General features: G+C 45.1%; 1 protein-coding gene across 5 annotated transcripts in view; it reads right to left on the bottom strand.

The window, feature by feature from the left end:
- Positions 1-7,958: 7,958 nt before the first annotated feature.
- Positions 7,959-18,822, bottom strand: part of AGBL1 (AGBL carboxypeptidase 1) — a 273,234-nt gene continuing 262,370 nt past the window's right edge. For 4 of the 5 annotated variants that reach the window (XM_074549221.1, XM_074549222.1, XM_026791321.2 and 1 more), the window contains exon 23: positions 7,960-17,744. In XM_074549221.1, coding sequence (XP_074405322.1) covers positions 17,438-17,744 — 307 coding nt within the window. In that variant the 3' untranslated portion in view covers positions 7,960-17,437. Of the gene's footprint in view, positions 17,745-18,822 lie in introns of all 5 variants that reach the window. The other variant, XM_074549224.1, reaches the window with a different exon arrangement.

The raw sequence follows: 18,822 nt of genomic DNA, 5'->3' as shown, positions 1-18,822 counted from the left end.
CTTCTGTCCTCAGGAAGCTTTTCTTCTCCATTTTTTTTCCCTACGTCTGCTCATATTAAACCACCACGAAATAAGAAATTCTTAAAGTACTGACAAACTGGAAAATATACCAAGAAGAGCAAGGAGAAATGAATTATGAGTGCTGGAGGGACTCAGTTGCAAGGAAAGATTAGAAGAACTAAATATGTCTAGCTTGGCAGAGAGATGACTAAGCAGAGAGGGGGAAGTGATAAATGTCTACAAATATTTGAAGGGCGTATACACTGAGGAGGCAGAGAGATTCTGCAGTGTGAGCCATACCAGGTGGTGGGATTAGGAGCAAAGGGATGGAATCAGAAAAGGAAAAAAAAAAAAAAAAAAAACTAAAACAAAATAGAATAAAAAAACCTCACAAAGCAAAAATTCAACTGAAGGCTACACAAACCAAAGTCCTCATGAAAATATATACCCACATCCCCCACACTGGGGATGTGGAGATTTTCTCAGAGGTGGAAAACTCAGTATATGAGGCATATGGGAGGACTGCAGGAGTGCTTTGTTGCTTGCAGAACTAAAGGAAAGAGCTGTGCCTTGATGCTGGGAGACCAACAGGAGCCTCCGTGGACAACAGGTGTCCCACCAACACTGTCAATTAGAGAGCTTCAGGCAGGAAGTAAAGGTTGTTTTTGTATCCAATTGAAATCACAAGAGAAAGGTTTGTTTGGAATAATTTAATGACCCTGAACTTGGTAGAGCTTCAGGACTTTATAGATAGAGCCCAGCCAGATGGTCCCTGGGAAGCAAGAGGCTTTGGGTTTGTTAAGCATTCAAAAAGATGATGGTGGAAAACCTGGAAGATCAAGATGGAAGACAAAAGCATCATATTATTGCATCTTAATTCAACCATCACTGGCTTAGCCAGGTCCAAAGGAGACAGGGGAGAACGTAGTGCATTCCACAGCTCAGTTTCTGATGCAAAGCACACAAGTGTTCCTTCAGCACCTCAAAAATCAGGAACTAAATGTAGCCAATTCCTCTTTCAGGAAAACAAAAATCCCACTTGCCTTCCACTTCCACACAGGGAGGACCCCACAGATGTGACCCCAGTACATAATTTCAAGCCCTCTCCTGCTCCACACCAGCACACTCATCAGTGAACAAGCAGAAGGACAATCCAGACATGACCTCCAAGGGCATGTAATTGAAGGTTTTATTCTACACCCAGTTCAGCTGGATTCCAGCCAGGACATGCAGCTCAATTGCTTTAGAGTCACAGGCAGCAGTGTCTCCTCCTGCCAGCACAGGAGGGGCAAACCTTGACTTTTATTTTCCTGGAGCTATGGCACTGAGGCACCTGCACACACATTTGGCTGTTTAGCCTGAGAATAGGTCCAAGGTAGTGCAAGGAAAAACCCTAAGTCTTTCTTTAAGAAATACATTTCAAGTGTTAAACCTCTCCCTTGTGCAATCTTGTGTAAACCAGGCAAAAGGAATTCCCACAAGTCCTGATATTGGAAGCATGTCAAGGTCCTTCCCTTTACCCTGGATTTAATTCAAAGTTTGATGGGGAGTCAAAGCCTCAGCTTATGTTTTCAGACTACTCCATGTCCCTAGCAGAGGCTTGCAGGGATAAAACCCCATGCCTGTGAGGGAACACTCTTGGCAAGCAGAGCTAATTCTAGTAACATTGTGCTTTTGTAGATGAAAATTAAAAGAGAAGATATTTGACTACAGTGAGATTTTGTGATTGTATATTTCTCTAAGAACTGAAATAGGGGAGCAAATGGAACAGCGAGAGGTCAGAGCAGTTGGTGGGGTGGAACAGATCAACTGGACAATAGTACTGTAAGGGAAAAGCCACACTTCTATCTGTCTCTGCAGAAAGCCAACACATTGCTAAGCATAACCCCGCACCCTCAGAACACCAGAAGTAAAATCCTTAGTACAGAGACTATCCCTGTGTCAGTCAGGTAAAGCAGAGTAAAGAAGAACTTCTGTGGACAGAGGCAGCAGAGGCAGAGGGGATGTTTACCAGGGATTCCAGCATGCAAACTCAAAAACAGACTTTGTTTCCAGTAAGCCAAAACCTTTAAAAGATGCTTTTAAGAATATTATTCCTGCCAGAACGAAATTTCCCACCAGATGGCTGACCAAAAATCACACTGGTCAGCCATCACAAGGTCCTCCCACCCCAACAGATCTGGCTCTCAACAGAGAGATTCTCATCATCCACAAGAACCAAGTCCCAGTGCTCCTTGCTTAGGAGCCAATCCCAGGACAGAGAAGCTGTGATGACCTTTCCACATGGAATCAGGCATGAGACATCCCAAGTCAAGCACAGGGAAAGAGGTGAGAGCAGACATGCTCCTCTCTCTGCCCTTCCCAAAGCCTTGGTTCTCCTGCTAACATGAAGGATGAGATCTCTCTCTCTCAGTGGAGCTGTTATGCAGCTGTTGCTCTCCCACACCAGATGAAACAAAATGACATACCTTGATCTGGGTAGGACAGGCACTGAGCCCTCTGTAGAGGCAGGCTGGGCTGGCTTGCAGCTGGGAAAGCCTTTTCATCAGGAGAAACAGCAGCTGCCCTTCAAGACTCAACAGAGCCAATTTCAGCAAAGTCCTGGGACTCGTGGCAGTGAAGCTGTAATGGAAGAGCCATGCTCATCTTCACAAAACAGCACAGATTCCAGTGGAAGTCTGGGGGGCATGGTGCTGCTGCAGCTCTTTTCATTAATTAACCAGGTGTTTAACTTCAGCATCCTGGCTAAAATCCAGCATGGAGAAATGCACTTCCTTTCTTTACCCAGTTTTCCCTCAGCAGCTTCATGCAGGGCAGCTTCCCCCACCCTGTCACCCCAGCACTTCAGCAGCAGGTGAGGAGCTGCTCCTCAGCCTGCCCAGCCCAAAGGCTCATGGAACCTGCTGTGTAAACATAAGGCCCTATTATCTCCCCTCTCCACATGGAATCACTTTATGGAATTTATTATTATTATTTGGAGCTCAAATTGAAACCCTCTGGCCACGTATGAACACTAAGCCTGCTTAGGGAATGCAGGAAGCAGCTAAAGTGGTGAAGAGGCAAAGATTTATGACAGTCAGAAAAGAAATTTTCTTTTCTAGCAACAAGCTTCACATTCCTAATCTATTTCTGCAGATTTTGCTACTCTCTACCAAACTTCTGACAGGTCTTAAAGACTAACACTTACCATGCTGCAAGCTGCTCCTCTAAAGTCTATTTTATCATTGTTTATAACCACCTGGCTGGATTCCCTTGGTGGTATTTTTCACTCTTTCTCATAGACCCTAAGAGTATCCATATTGCCTGCACCACAGCCTTCATCTTCAGCTTTTCCCTTCCCTCTAGCACTATCTAGCTGTTTTTAACTGGGCTCCCTTTATCTCCTCCTGAGAGCTCCCACCCTTTCTGATTCCCATTCAAATCATCACATTAGTGAGACAGACTGACTATGGTTTTCACCTGTCACTTAAGCAGGATTGCATCCTCACCCTCTCCCTTAGCTTCAGTAAAACTTTCTTCTGCGAGAGCTTTATAAATATATTCCTGTCCTTGATAAAATGGTATTAGGTAAGGATATAAGGGGAGATCTGTGAAAGGAGAAAAATAGCAGTGACAATGCGTCGTCTCTCCCAAATTGTCTTTCTGAAAGCTCCAAATGGCTTTGTAACAGCATGAAAGTGCTTCCTGATTATTGCCAGGCTGAGACTCAGGAAAGCCCTAAGGGTGGACAGGAGAGGGGGAAGGAAAATATAAAAACCTGCAGGGAGAAGGGGTGTGTAGAAATTCTGTGGCCCCTCACACGCTCCCTGGGATGTTAGAACTGCCCCTGCAGCAGAATTTCAAGGGAAACTCAGGGCTCCATTTCCCCCCAAAATTAAAAACTTCAGTCCATTCCCTCTGCAGGAGCAGCCAAGTGGTCTTTAGGTCCCTGTGGACCCCTCCTCATGATTTTCTGCAAGATTTTACAGCAGAAGTTTCAACCAGGACTCATCATTTTCCCACCCAAGAGTCAGACAGATCTTCCTCATTTCCAGTGACTTGTCACTTCAGATCTTCCTCTCACAGCACAAGGGGTCTGACCCCCAAACCCAGACTGCTGGGAGAGCCTGTGGGCAGACCTGGCCACCAGGGCTGGTCACAGCCACCTCTGGAGCCAGCAGCTCTGGCTGCAGGAAGGAGCACAGCTAACACAAACATCATGCTGTGTTCCCATGGCAACCCAAGTGTCATGTTCATCACCCTCTCATTTCTGGAAGGAAAAAAGACATAGGTCTGATGAGGAAAAATCCAAGAGTCCCAATGGGCTGTGCTGAGCTTGGGCAGATTTTTCATGTCATTGCTGGCACCACTTACCCCAGGCCTGCTGGGAAGGGCAGCACCCGGCCCTGTGATGGCCCGTGGGTTTGAGCAGGAGGATAAATGGGATTCAAATCACCCAGCCAGATATAGACAGCTCATGTCTTGTCTGCACTGTGTCACTTTGAAGCTAGGCACGCACAACCCACTTACCACAGCTATAGAAGTCACTAGGTGTTAGCAGAAGAGGTTTCAGCTCCAGCCATCCTATCTCCCATTTGACATGACCTGGGGATGAAGGTCCTTATCAGTTGTCTTTGCTCAGTGACTTATTAAACCCCACTAATTTAAGAAGATGGCTGAATTTGGAATTGCTCTTCCAAGAGAGCAGAGATCTTTGTGTGCATCCATTCCCCCCCTGGACTGGGTGAGCTGCCACCATCTCACTGTCCCATGGTTTTCTGTGCTGATATCTGTGCCCCAGAAACCAGATCCATCTGGGATCCAACATCCCCATTAATATGGATCTGTATGAGCTTATACAGGGCAGCAATTAAAGCATTGCCACATAGATCTGTACATGGAAATTTCACCTTCCAGTTCTAAGACAAATATACTAAAGATGCATCACTGGACAGTTTTGAAGCTCTCTGATGCGTTCTTGCCTGACTCATGAGAAGATGTAAGGCTGGAGGATTCTCTTCATTCACTTTAAAATCAGTTCCACCAATTAGTAGTTCTTTTCTATGGGAAAAAAAAAATTAAGAGGAACTTCCAGCCTGAAGAACACAAAAGGAAGACTCCAAAAATTACGCTTGGGAGAAAGCATCTTCCTGTAAAAGGAAATTATGCCTGTGCTTGAGAGGAAAAGGGGAAGGGAAACTAGGAAGAGAATGACAGCATTCTATAGAGTGCTTGGGTAAGGCAGGAAGAAATTGGAGCCCTCCAGATTCTCTACATCCCAATCCTGAAGCCAAACTCCAGGGAGTTGCAATGTTTGGATGGTTTAGTATCCTAAGTCAATGCAGATCAGGGGAAATATCCCTGGATGCTCAGGGGCAGGGTATATTTAAACAACACTGAAACAACATTTAAACAACACTGAAATCCAAAACGTGAGTTAACTTGCTATTAGTCTTTAGTTTTAACCAATTTTATTTTTATTTTACTTTGTTTTCCCTCCCTGAGCAGTTTTGCTGGCCCAGCAGTGAAGGGCTCAGGTGAGATTTACATCTGTAACTGGGGTGAGCACCTTGGCTAAGAGATTGCCCATATCTGGAGTAACTTCTTCCTCCTTAAAGGCAGACAGAAACCTCATGCAGGCAGCCTTTCATGAGAGGGATGAAGAGAGGCTACTTAGAGGCATTCATTTGTGCTTTTATGGGAGAACAAACTTGGCATTAAAAGTATGACAAAGGTTAAGGCAGATGGTTGCAGGAATGTAATGAAATTTTGGCTTCTTCATGACACCTACCAAGGACAGCCTACAGGAAAGTGCTCACTACAGTCCCATGGGCTTTCATCCAGGGGAGCTGCATTTTCTCCAGCTGATCTGCAACACCACCTTGCTCAAGGCATCTGGCCATTTTACACCTTTTCTCAACTTTTGGGAATTGTTAAGCAACAAAGAGATGAACATTCTTGCCATTTCCACTGCCCAGACCTCAACTGTGAACAGAGGAAAGAGGAATTAGCTTGAAAGTTTATTATCTCCTCTTTGGACATGCCCAAATTATCAATCAGCTCTTAATACAGGTGGAAATACCTGAGAGGACATTAAGGTTCACCCTGTTGTCCTTTTATTCCACTCAGGCTAGGAAACAAAATACTGACCTTAGGGTTAGGGGATGGGAAGGAGTCCATCAGCCTATAAAGGCCTGGGATCATAAATAAAATACTTCTGGATCTCCTTAACTAAACACAGCAGAGCATTCAGTCGCGCCTTGCTAAGTGGTGCTCAGGCAAAGGGGATGAGCCCTTCTGGCAAGGGAAATGTGCAATTCCCTCCTCTCCCCCTCTGGAGCAGCCAAGCAGGGTCAGGGCAGCCCAGGAGAGAGATGTGCTGCCTGTTTGCCTGCTCCTGTGACTGGCTGCCCATGCAGGAGCTGGCAGGGAGCTGGAGTGTGCCAGCCAGGTTTTTGCAAGCATGTGAAAATTAACAGATCTCACCCTGAGCTGGAAAGGGCAGATAATTGAGAAAATTGAAATTAAGAGAGAGAAAAAAAAAAAAAAAGAAAAAAAAAGAAAAGGAAAAATGAGGGGAAAAAAAGAAAGAACATGGAGATGAGCCAAGAGGAAACACTTCAAAGGCCCATAGCCTGCAGCCCACATTAATGACAACAAAAAGATGGGACCCTTACATTTTAATCAAAGGCAATTTTTTTTAAAAAGGTATAATAACTCTGCCATGCAGGAGCTGGCACCCTGCCCCCAGAGGTGTTGGCAAGGCAGGCTGGCCAGAAGAAGCTGTGTCTTCTTCGGCTGCCTCCTTTCTGCACTGCCTTTGAGCATCAGTGAAAGCAAAGCGAGAGTGAGCAGGGCCTTCAGGAGAGATGCCTCGAGGGGAGAAGCTACAGGAAACCAAAGGAATTAGAAACATGACTGAAATCTAAATCCTAGCTTCCTCTGGCTGGTGCCCATAAATAGTGCATGCAGGATGTGAGCTGGGAGCCAGCTGAAGCAGCAGCAGGATGGCACCACAGGGCACTGGGGCAGCCACTGGCACTGCCTGGGCAGATCCGCGTAGAGCTGTCTGGGATGGAGGTCATGGAGAGCCTCATCTATACAGATACAGACACCTCATATGCCTGAGAAAGATGCTTTTCTATAATCCCTGCCCTCCCTGCAATAGAGACATCCTTGTCTGCTCTCCTCAGGCAGGACCACAGGCTCCCCTTCAATCAGTGGGGCAAGTGTTCTGCACAAGAGACCAAACCAAAGCTTTTCTGGGGTGCAGGCTTTAGGGTCTTTGTTCCCTGGCACATCTTCATGAAGGAATGGGGAAAATAGAAAATGGGAAAGGAAGTAGAGCAGCACAAAACCTGAGGAAGGAAAACCAGAATAAGGCTGAGTGTGCCATAGGGTGAATAAACTCTCATAAGAAAACAACACATAATTTTTTCCATTAGTCTGAAAGAAGAGACAGTGAAAAAAATAAGAGAAAGGTTTACAAAGACAAAGCCTCAATTACGCTAAAAAAACCAACCAAACAAAAAAAAAACCCAAAAAAATCCCCAGAAAAACCAACCAAAAAAACCCCAGAAAGAATAATTAATGTAACACTCACTTATTTACATAAAATGAAGTCAAACAATGGTGTATTTAGTTGTAGTCAGAAGCTGACATTTTTCCATGGAATTTTAAGGCAGTGCCATATGTAGCCACAAGTATCAATAGTCTGGGATTCAGTGAAATTTCCATAACAGCATGAAAAAATGAAGGCCAGAAGGAGCCACACCTGGATTAAACTGCTCAACCTACTAAAGCTTGTGCCCAGGTAGCAGGGCAGTGCGGAGACATAATATTTGGGTAGAGGAGCTGCAACTTGGAGAAAAAAATAAACAGCCCTTCCAAAAATGAAGGGCTATTCCAACAGATGGCAAGGTGCAGTAGACAGTTTGAAAAAGAAAAAATCACATTTTTAATACACATTAGAAATTGTTAGCTTCTTTTACTTAGAAACAGCCAAGACAGTATGTTACTCAAAAAACCCCCTCTAGTGCTGAACAACAGAGGATATTTCACATGTGTTGTCTACACAGGTTGTTCAAAACCTTCAAAGGCTTGTAGTGATTTTTGATAACACCTGCAGTGTTACTACAGTCTGGGCACATTCCATAAACAAAACTCTTGGATTGTTGCAATTGCAGGCTGTTAGGAAAAGCCAGCTCTCTGCAAACACCCCTTCTCAGTCCAAGATTTTAGGGCTTGCTGAAAAGTCTAATACTGCATGAAATCAGAGTAAAGTGAGCACTTTATTCTCCCCAAAATCGTACTGTGGGAAGCAGAACTTCAAGCTTCAAACAGAATATTCCTTTGCACCCAAAATCCCATTTCTACTAAACTCCCTATGAAGTCTGCTGAAGATCTTTTGATCCTCGTGCCAGCATTAGGCCTGATAAACCAAACACTGCTCTCTGTGTAGGTACACAAAGGGAGGTGTTTCTGGAGCTGCAGCTGAAAGCAACTCCGATTTTGGCAGGGTGCTAACATATGAGCCACAGGGGGTTTGCTTTGCAGGACCAATCTAGTTCCATTTAATTTATGATAGTGACAAAGCTTGATGAAGGAATACTGTGCCTGAAAACTCTGCTGCCCAGTTTTAACAAGCAGCCACGTTGCAAATTTGGGTTCTCTGTCACCCTCAGACTGTCAGGGCTGCACCAGCACTATCCACTGACACTTCTGATGAGTGGCAAGGCAGCTGTGTGATGCTGCAGAGGACAATAGGCTTTTTTTGGTTCCCTATAGGTGTTTAACCAAGCAGCAGCACCTCTGAGCCATTTTAAGGTTTGCTCACAGCTAGCTAAACCGGGAAGAATTCCGTGACCTTCAGGATATAAATAGATCCAAAGCCCCTTTGTGCCTGGGGAGTGGGCAGGGGACGCTCCAGCATTTATGACCTGCAATTACTCTCCCACCCAACAGAATAGACTTTGTTGTCATTGTCTACAGCAATTACCAGGGCACGAGTGGTGTCAATTCTAACAGGGCCAGACACAAACAACCGCCCTGGTGTGCCTCTGTCTCCCTCTGCCTCGGTCCCTCTGGATGCTCAGCCTGCAGAGCTCTTCCCATCAGTGGCGTGGAGTTGCCAAGCAACATTTGTCCTGTCCCTCCATGGGCCCTGCTCTTGGCTCTGTGGCACATCACTCTTTGAAGAAAAGGGGTTGTTGTGCAGAGTGAAATAACTTTCCCTCTCTCTTCTATCTTCCTACTTGATGAGGTGAAAAATGAATCATTCTGAATATGACAGGAATGCAGGATCAAATCCTGCAGTCGGTTGCTCTGGGGTAAAATCCCATTGAAAATTGTCTTTGGGGAATAAATTCGCTGTCAGATACCAAGGACCAGTGCACCATACCCAGCACACACACCCAAGATACAGCAAATATTTTTTTGCATCATACACATTAGAAAAAGCAGCTAGAAGAAGTAAAATCATTATTGGCAAATAATTTATTCAGCCACAGTCACGAAGGAATTAATCTTATCCATTATTCTCAAACATGACTCAACCAATTCCTGGAAATAACACAGCTAAAGCTTCTAGCTCTGAGCTGCAAACCCTAAGATTTAAATTCTTATTTAATTCCACAGCTCTTTCCCCCTTGTTATTATGTTCAACAGTGTGCTGCTGCTGTTCGTGTGCCAATGATACAAGGTTAGAAGGCTTAGACAGTTCAAAATGTTCTCTCTGCATCAGTAAAGCTAAAAAGTACAAAGCAGCTCTTACAACTGAGAGCACTCAGGCCATCTGGCACAGTGGCTTCAGTGTGAGCTCCCTGCTCCAGGGCTCTTGGCATCTACCTGGGCATCAGCCACCAGAGAGAGAGCCTGGTCTGATCCCAGATCCCTCTGGGATGCAGCCCCCCAGACCACCAGAATTCTCTGTATTCAGCTCTGGGGGAGTGAGAGTGTCAGAGCAAAGGATGGGCTTACAGAGATGGGTGTGGGCAGCTCTGAAGCAGAGCCCTGTGCTGGAAAGGCTGAAGGTGAGGTTGGCAGATGTGTTCACATAAATAAAGGTGTGTGATCATGGAGCTGAGCTTCAACAAAGATATATTGGATTTTCTGAAAAAAACAAATGGATTTTCCATTGTATTTTCTCAGTTATTTAAGGAAAATAATGCCCTGCAAGCATGACTGTGGGATTTCTTTGTGGGCTGGGTTTAGAGCTAGGAGTCCTGTCTGATCTGGTAGTTTACCATCCCTCAGAAGTTAACAAGGCAAGGAAATAGCTCAACAAATGATCCTTTCCCAATATCTCAAGATGTAGATCCTATGGGGGTGCCTGCTTCTCTACATTTACCCTGCACAGAATAATTTAGACTAAATCACAGAATCACAGGATGGCTAAGGTTGGAAGGGACCACTGGAGATCATCTGGTCCAACCTCCAAAGCACTCAGGACTGTGCCCAGATGGCTTTTGAATATCTCCAGGGAAGGAGAAGTCACAACCTCTCTGGACAAACTGTTCCATTGCTCAGGCACCCTCACAGGAAATAAATTCTTCCCCCTGTTCAGGTGGAACTTCCTGTGTTCCAATTCTGCCCATTGCTTTTCATGCTATTTCTTGGCGCCAGGAAGAAGAGCCTGGCTCCATCTCTGTGACACCTTCCCTTCAACACTGATAGGCGCTGACAAGATCCTCTCTCAGTCATCTCTTCTCCACATGCCTAACTTCTAGAAAGCTAAAGTCCTTGGAGATGAAACCTGTCTCTCATAAGTAATTCCTCAGCTAATGTGCACCTTCCTTACAAATACTTCACATAAACCATATTACTTTAATTCTTTATGAAAAGAAAGTATTCAAAGCTTTCCTAAAGCAAAGACATATGTTATCCTCTAAGCCAATTAGCCAATAAAAGAAAGGAATTAGATCAGCTTGACAAATCCATGTTGATTCTCTTTTACCACCTTCTTATCCTATAGCAGCTAATGAATTGTTTGTTTCATAATTTGTTGAGGTTTCTCTGTATTGACTCATCTTAGTTGGCTGATTTAAATTTCCTATCTTTTCTTTATTTCTTTTCTATCTACACAATCAAATACCCTATTTGCCCTTTTCAACTCTAAAGAACCCTCTTGATATAGGAGAAGTTCTTGAAGTCCATTCCTAAATGTTCCCAGACTGTTTTCTCTGGACAGCCTGCAGGGGAATTCCCTCTGGTCAAGCATTTTGAATTCACTCACTCAGCGTAAGGGTTCTTTAACTCACACCCGTTGGCTCTGGCCCATCCCCATACCCCAATCAGTGTGACTTTTGCTACATTTATCTAGCACTGACTGTTTTGGTGATAAGAGTCAAATAGGCAATGATGACTCCAACCCTTTGCTCTCCTTCTGTGGTACATAGTTTTCCAGTTTTATTCCTTCTAGTGTTTTTATAGCATATTTATAGGATTTCTTTTTTTCCACTTGTAGCCACTTCTAGTTTATTCTTTGCCAGGACCCTTCTGATTTCATCCACACGTGCTTTGGTGTCATTCTCTTCTCATTCCTCATCTGCTGCTGCTTGAACTTTCAAAAAACAATTAATTTCTCATTTCAAGGCATTAATGAGGTCTTCACACACTTTTGGTGTTTTTCTTTTGTTCTATTCTTCTCTCTGCCTTAGGAGATCTCGTCATTGCACCTCTGCTCTAATCTCTAAGTCAGTGCTTGCTGGCCTGTATTCCTTTTTCCTTGACTCAACCTACCAATTCCCCGATGTTTCACAGCCAATTAATCCTTCTTCTGCTGTTCCTACTTTCCCTTTTCCATGTGTCTGGGAAGCTGATTAACTCATAGCTTGGTATATGTACTAAGGCTTTATATTCTTCCTGTTTAGCCCTTACACTCCTAGCCCTTGGGCAGAGACATTTCAGATGTTTACCAGATTGCTCCATTCTTCTCCCAAGTGCCTCATTTTCACCTCTATTAAATTTCCCATTTTCCTAACTCACTAACCAGCATGCTGCCTTGGTTCTTGGAAGACTGCTGCGCTGTAAAAAAAATCCAAAGTTTTTGTCAACGCTGTCCATGCTTTCACTTCAAGGATTTGTCTGGGCCACCTGTGCCACCTTCCACAGAGACCAAAGGAAACACAGCAGCCCCTGGAAAGGAGTTAGCAGTGATCCCAGCAATGGGCAGGATTTTTATTTCAGTGATGGCAGATATATGAAAGAAGCAGCAATTAATCCTTCCTGTTTGCCTTCTCTAAGGATATCAAATTGTGTAGTAAACACTGGAGATTTAAACCTCTTTGTGACCCCTTTCACCGAAAATAAATATTAATAACCCCACTTCACAGACGGGGAAACAAACACAGCAAAGCTAAATGGCTTTTTATGGAAATGCCGAGGCAGAGGCAGGAGCTGCCAGAGCAAGCATGGAAACCATTCAGGGAGAGCCGTCAGTCAGGCCTTGAGGAGCAAGGGGGCAGAAAACAGGGTTGTGATTGCAATTACATCAGCTGGTGAGGAGCCAGCCCCTCGGTGCCCAGAGCTCAGCTAGCCAAAGGCTATGGCAGCTTGCTGACACCGGAGTTATTGCCAGAGCATCCAACTGATGATTGTTTTTAGTGGTAGATTTGTCTTCCCTCTCACTGATCCATGCATGAGCTACAAGCAGCTTAATTAAAGGCTAAAAAAGCCCCTGATGCTAAAATAGCTGCCTTGCCATCTTTCTGGAGATGGTGCTAGACTCATAGCAGGGCACTTCTTCCTGCCTTCTCCTTTCTCTCTCACTCCCTCCTGTTCTCTCACTTTTTAAAAGTGAAATAAAAGAAGCAGGAAAAATAAAAGATGAAGAAAGTAGCCACAAACTACTCCATCAACAATAATATGCCCTGGATCTTCCAGGACCTGCCTGAGGATGTGATTCCCTGGAGAGAAAGCCCAAGGCCAGGGATGATAGAGGCTCAAGCCTCATGAAAAGCACTCACAGACCCCAGAGCACAATGCAGCGCTGAGGATACGGACTTGGCTGCCGTTTATGGAGTGGGGAATACAGTGGCAGATTTATTCTACAGTAAAGAGGGTTGTGTCTTGGTAGCACTAATACTGACACATTATCTGGGGACGGAAGAGGATGCACAAATAGGAACAATTCTCCCATTTCTCTGCCCGTGTCTCCCCCAAATGCCCCCTACTCCTATTTCCTCCTGTTCTCTTCATTCCTCTCCTTGCACTGAGTCCTCTCCTTCCTCTCTGATTTATACCTTATTTCTTTAACCTTGTCCTTCATTCTTTCCCAATGCAATTGTATGGATAGGGTTTTTAGTTCTCCAAGATTTTACACATTATCTTCAACTGGAGCCTTATGTCCAGCCCTCTGCCTGAAAAACCATACAAGTGTTTTCAGAGGGTCAAATCCTGCTCTCACTAAAACAGGAGTGAAAGTTTTCACACTGTAAGGGCCAGGCCATGGGACAGGATGGGCTGATAACAACCTGATAGAAGAGGCTTTTAAAATTATCCAGCACAGCTTAAAGAGAAATGTCCTAACAAATCATCACTGCTCATCACTGAAGTGGAAACCAGTGATGGCAAGTTCCACCACACCCCTGCACAAAGTAATTCCAGCTCACCTCTCATCAGCTGAAATCAGTATAGAGCAAACACCTGAGCAGTTTTATATCCTTATTTCCCCACTCCTTATTCCAAAAACATTCACCCACTTTCACTACTACTATATTTGCTGTCTTTATCTCACAATGGAACAGAAACTGGAAGAACAAACAAATTGGTCAAGAGCACACAAGAGATCTGTGGCAAAGAAAGAAATACAATATGAGTGTCCCAGATTGCTGCCAAACAGCCTCTGACTCAGGCTTTGCATCTCTAAGGGATGGATATGGGCAGTGGATCTAGTCCAAGGACAGATAAGACAGGAGATAGCTCTATCACCCACATCTCTGCTGTTTGGCAGCAGCAGAGAAGCAGTGGAGGAGCAGGGCTGCTGTCTTTCCCCCTCCTTAATCTGCTTCCTGCCTGCTTCAAAAACAACCCAGTGCACGGTTGTTTATTATTATTATCACTGTTATTTTCCAGAGTGCTGTAAAACTAGGGGATAGAGCACTCTGACAGCCTCATAACAAACAGCAGATAAAACTAATTAGATTTTGTTCTTCCTTCAGTTTGCTGACTTGTTTCTTTTTTTTTTTTCTTTTTATTGTTTAATTATTTATTTTTTAGCCCAGAGGTTTACACACACACATACATTTCACTAGGCACTGGCAAGGCATCCTTGGGATCATCTCTGGCAGGAAAGGGCTATTGTGGCCGGGAGACCCAAGAGCTGGTGAGGGGCTGAGACAGAGGGTGCAGTGTAGTGCAGGGCTCAGCTCAGCATCTTCCACCCACGTCATGTCAACTGCAGGGGGGAGGAAGGAGAGCACAGCCATTCACAGCCTCCAAAAGAGCCAGCGTGAGACAAAAAGCGTCAGTAAAAAAAGTTAATGTGCCTGGCAGGAGCCCAAAACTGCTGCAGCACTGGGGACCAGGCAGCGCCTCCAAGACATCTCTTCTGGCCATGATGGGAATATTTGGCTTGAGTCTCAACCTGACAGCCTTGCTGACTCTTGAGGAAGGACAAAACGCTGGGGAGCAGGGCGGCTGCCCTCTCCTCGCTCTCTCCCTCCCTTTCTCGGTCGGCTGTTTCCGAATTCTTTGGGATTAGCTAGCGGCAGCAGGGAAAGGCGCTGCTCTCAGCGCTCCGCGGGCTGCAGTGAGGTGACGGCCCCGGCGCAGGGGACAAGGGCTCCATTCACTGCGGGATACCGAACCAGAATGACAAGTGTGCAAGAATAAACAAGGCCGGAGTTAATCTAAAGTTGTTTTACACTTCGTTTTATTAAAGTCAATGCACTTCCGTTCCTCTGTGCAGAGCCTAGCTCTGCTTAATTACCATGACTCAGGGAGAATTTTAATAGCGCGGAGCGCGCAGTGCGCACGGAGGCATTCTCCTGACCTCTAGAGGTCTGTCAAAAGAAGAAGAGCGTCTGCTCCCTCTCTACAAGTTCCTGGGGAAAAAAAAAAAGGAGGCAGCCCACAAACTGTTTCTGCTGAAGTTATCCAGGTGCCATACCAAGTGGTTGGTCACCCATGTGTCCCGCTGCACTTCCCCATCCTTGGGCAGGGGGTTTCTCCTGCCCGCTGCCTTCTGCAGCACCCTCACTTGCTGACAAGTTATTGGGCACAGGCATGGGATGCTGGCAGGGAGAAAAGAGTGATCAGGTCTTTGACACCACACAGCAGCATTTATGCAGGTGTGGTTGATGTACAGGGACACTGCTCCCAGCTCAGCTGCTGCATCTGGATCCCAGACACCAAAAACACTCTGAGGACCTCAGCCATCTCCCCACCTCCTGCAACTCCTAGCACACATGGAAGATACATCTTTTATTATATTATTTCTGAAACAGTGCTACTGCTCATACACATTTGGCTCCAAACATACATGGAAGATACATCTTTTATTATATCATGACTACTCCTGCACAGTCTAGTCACCAGTACAGAATTTTCCCACTGAACTGAAATCCCTCTATCTTAAAAAAACTTGAAATGAAATGAAACAGCTAGAAAGCCAAATATTATAGCCCAAATATTTGCATCTCATTAAGGAAAATGCTGATTTTAGAAAGACTTCTTTGCAATAGGGTTTACCACTGGCAAGCCTTGGTAAGCACCCTTCAGCCGCTCTGGTGGCAGTGTTGGTACAGAAAGCAAAGTGGGTGCAAACATGCATGACACAGATATGTACAACAGTATTTTTTACCCTGTGTTCTGGGGATGTGCTGTGTGCTGAACACCCCAGAGCATGGCTTTTGTATGCTGCCATCAGTACCTAGCACAGTGTCAAGCTTTTGTCATGCCAACAAACACCGGATTTTTAAGTTAATTATACACATACATTGTTTCTTTATTAATAAGCTTTGAAGCAGTATTATACAAACTATTATAATGGGAACACCTGTTTCACCTCTTTTGTGTCCCTTCCTGTGAGCCACCCTTTCATTAAAATTCAGTATTGTGTGCAACAAGCTGCATGCTAAACCAAGCAGAACAGGACATCTGTACAGAGGCACACACCACACCTAATGAATTAGTCTGGGCTAAGAAGCTCAGCTTCTAAGGACCCAAGCTGCCTGCCTTTTGAGCAGCATCCTAGAGAGAGAGAGAGACACAGGGAGCTCTTATGTGCTAGGGAAGATTTGAAGATGCGTGGATGCTGAAAACCAAGCAGAACAGAAAGAAGCTTTTTATCTAAAGAGCAACCTCCTGCTGGAAAATAGTCTAGGTGGTCTGAAGAAAGGTGCTCAGAAACACATCAGAGTATTTCATGTTCTGCACTAGGAACTCTCTTCGAAACCAGCATAAAACCAGGAAGATGACATGGTGCTTGTAATAATGCATCAATATTAATAATAATCATCACTGGTAATCACTGGAGTCCTTGCAGGCTGTAATGCTACACACACTCAGCACATTGTCCTTGAGCCTCACAAAGCAGTGACAGAGTTGGGAGCGTCTTGCATCTTAAAATTATCTGGATTCAGGGCAATTCCCCATTTGCAGCAGCAGAGTCTAAGACACTTGGCAAGATCAGGCAATGTGAAGTGTGAGCTGAAGTGACATGGCTTCATGCTTTAGAGATACAGAACACGTGTGTGGGTTCTCTGTCTGTGCTGGATTCTCAGGAACTGGGAAGCAATTTTAGGAGAAATTTAATTTTTCTCCATTTGGAGATTAAAGAAACTGTTTCTGATTGATGCTTGGGCTAAATTCACTGCAGGGTTTTGCCATTTTTGCCACCATCACTAATCTATTGGTGAATTTAGCTCAGGTTTCCAGAGGATCACAATGAATTGTCACTGCTGCTGTCCTTACTGTGGCACATTGGATTTCCCATGCTGTTGCTGGGACACAACCATCTCAGAAATATGCACAGCCTGACCCAACCTGTTGAATGCAGTGTAAAAATTCTGATCAGACAGAAATCAGAGACATGCTCTACAGCTCAAGAGAGAATGGCAACAGAGAGCTCTGCTGAAAGGCATCAATAACTGTCACTTCTCCAGGCAAAGGCTGCCTAAAGTAAGAAAAAGAGAATCATCTCTGATTCCTTGGTCTCAGAATACTGTTCCTTAGGTCAATCTGTATGAAACCATGAGGCAGCCATGAAGCTGGGGTTATGTTTAGGAATGGATGATCTCACATGGTACCACCTGGGCTGGTGGCCCCTCGCTCTGCCTTGGGTACAAAGTGTAAGGAGTCGTTCTCAGCAGATGTATGTATACAAATTACACAAACAGACAGTCAGCTCTCCATTCAGAACCAGGAGCAACACATCTGGGAAGGGTGCTGAAGCTGGCAAACAGGCAAACACGAGCAGTGACCCATTTTCTTGCTGCTCCTCAGGTCGCAGCCTTGATCACACAGGACTGCTCTCAAACCCACGGCACAGGCCGAGTGCTGGTGAGCCTAGAGGAAGAGCTGTGCTGTTGGGTGCTGGCTGGCTGGAAATGTAGAGCCCCCTCAGAGCCCTGGAGCTGCATGTCTGTCCTGTGGTCACTCCTTCATCTTCTGTCTCGCCTTCCACACACGAGAGGCACTCCTGGATCTCCTGGTCTAGCTCCAAGAATTCCTCTTCACCATCAGAGCTACTGGCAGTGTCATAATCAATCTCTTCTGCACAAGGAGGTTCATCATCAGACTCCAGGCTGCTGTTACTGCACCTTCTGCAGAAAAACCACAAGAGAGACTGGACGTCACCAAAGGAGGAGGTGTTCTCAGGGGGAAGAGCAAGCAAGAGGGAAATGGTTTTTCTGGGTTCAACCTTGGCTCTGTTAATAAGGGATGAGGTGGTACTAAGCAAGCTCTGCTGTGTCTTTGTGTCTGTCTCACCAATGAGAGTGATAAAATGAAGAGGGATACTCACTGACCTCTCAGGAGTAAAGCATTATCATTCCCATCACTATTACTGTTATTGCTAATACAGAAACAGACTGGTTTACATACAGACAATACCATTCTTGCCTTGAGGCACTAACAAAGGTTGCAGAAGCTGAAATACAGCAGAGAAGAAGGTATTCAGTATCCAGAAGGTTGCATTCAGTTTCCAAAAGGGGTTTAATCATCATCCCCTTCGCTGTAGTTCCATATTTAGTGTAAGACCTAATTAATCCAGGTGGTTGAAGTACTTTGGCATCTTTTCCTCCTGTTCTCTGGATGCTCAGAGCATTGCTAACAAGAGGCAGCACAAACACAAAACTGAGCCTCTTGGATCTTCAAGCACACTGGCTGCAGGGAGGGCAGAAGCACCAGGAGAGGGTGTTTTGTGAAGAACATGGAAAGGTTTTGACAGCTTGACTTCCTGGGAAAGGGCCAAACTCAGAGTCAAGCCTGAATGGATGAGGAAAGACTCTAAGGCGATGCCACAGCCACATAATCTGGCTCTCAGAAAGGCAGGTTACCCCACCTTGGCCTCCTGCCATTTACTCAAAGGAATGGCCACAGGGGCTTTTCTTGCATGCCCACTTTCAATGCACAATGCATGAGGTTTGCCTGATGCAATATTTATGGCAGAAAAGTGACCACTAGACTAGATGGCTCTGGGGGTCCTTCTCCTCCCAGGCTGTCTGCATCCCATCTGGCTCTGAGCCCATCAGGGCAACTGGGCAATTTTTTGAGACCAGAAAGAAGCCTGTGTGATTTTAGTGCTGTCTCAGTCACAGTCTGGATGAATCAGGGGAAGAAGAGATACTGCATTTTTCACCTCCAGGTCAATGTTTTCAATCAGACTCAGAGCAGGGGGAT

This window comes from Zonotrichia albicollis, chromosome 11 (genome assembly GCF_047830755.1).
Source record: "Zonotrichia albicollis isolate bZonAlb1 chromosome 11, bZonAlb1.hap1, whole genome shotgun sequence".
Taxonomy (NCBI): Eukaryota; Metazoa; Chordata; class Aves; order Passeriformes; family Passerellidae; genus Zonotrichia; species Zonotrichia albicollis.
The sequence above is the reverse complement of the archived record's forward strand: the minus strand, read 5'-3'. Positions and strand labels throughout refer to the sequence as shown.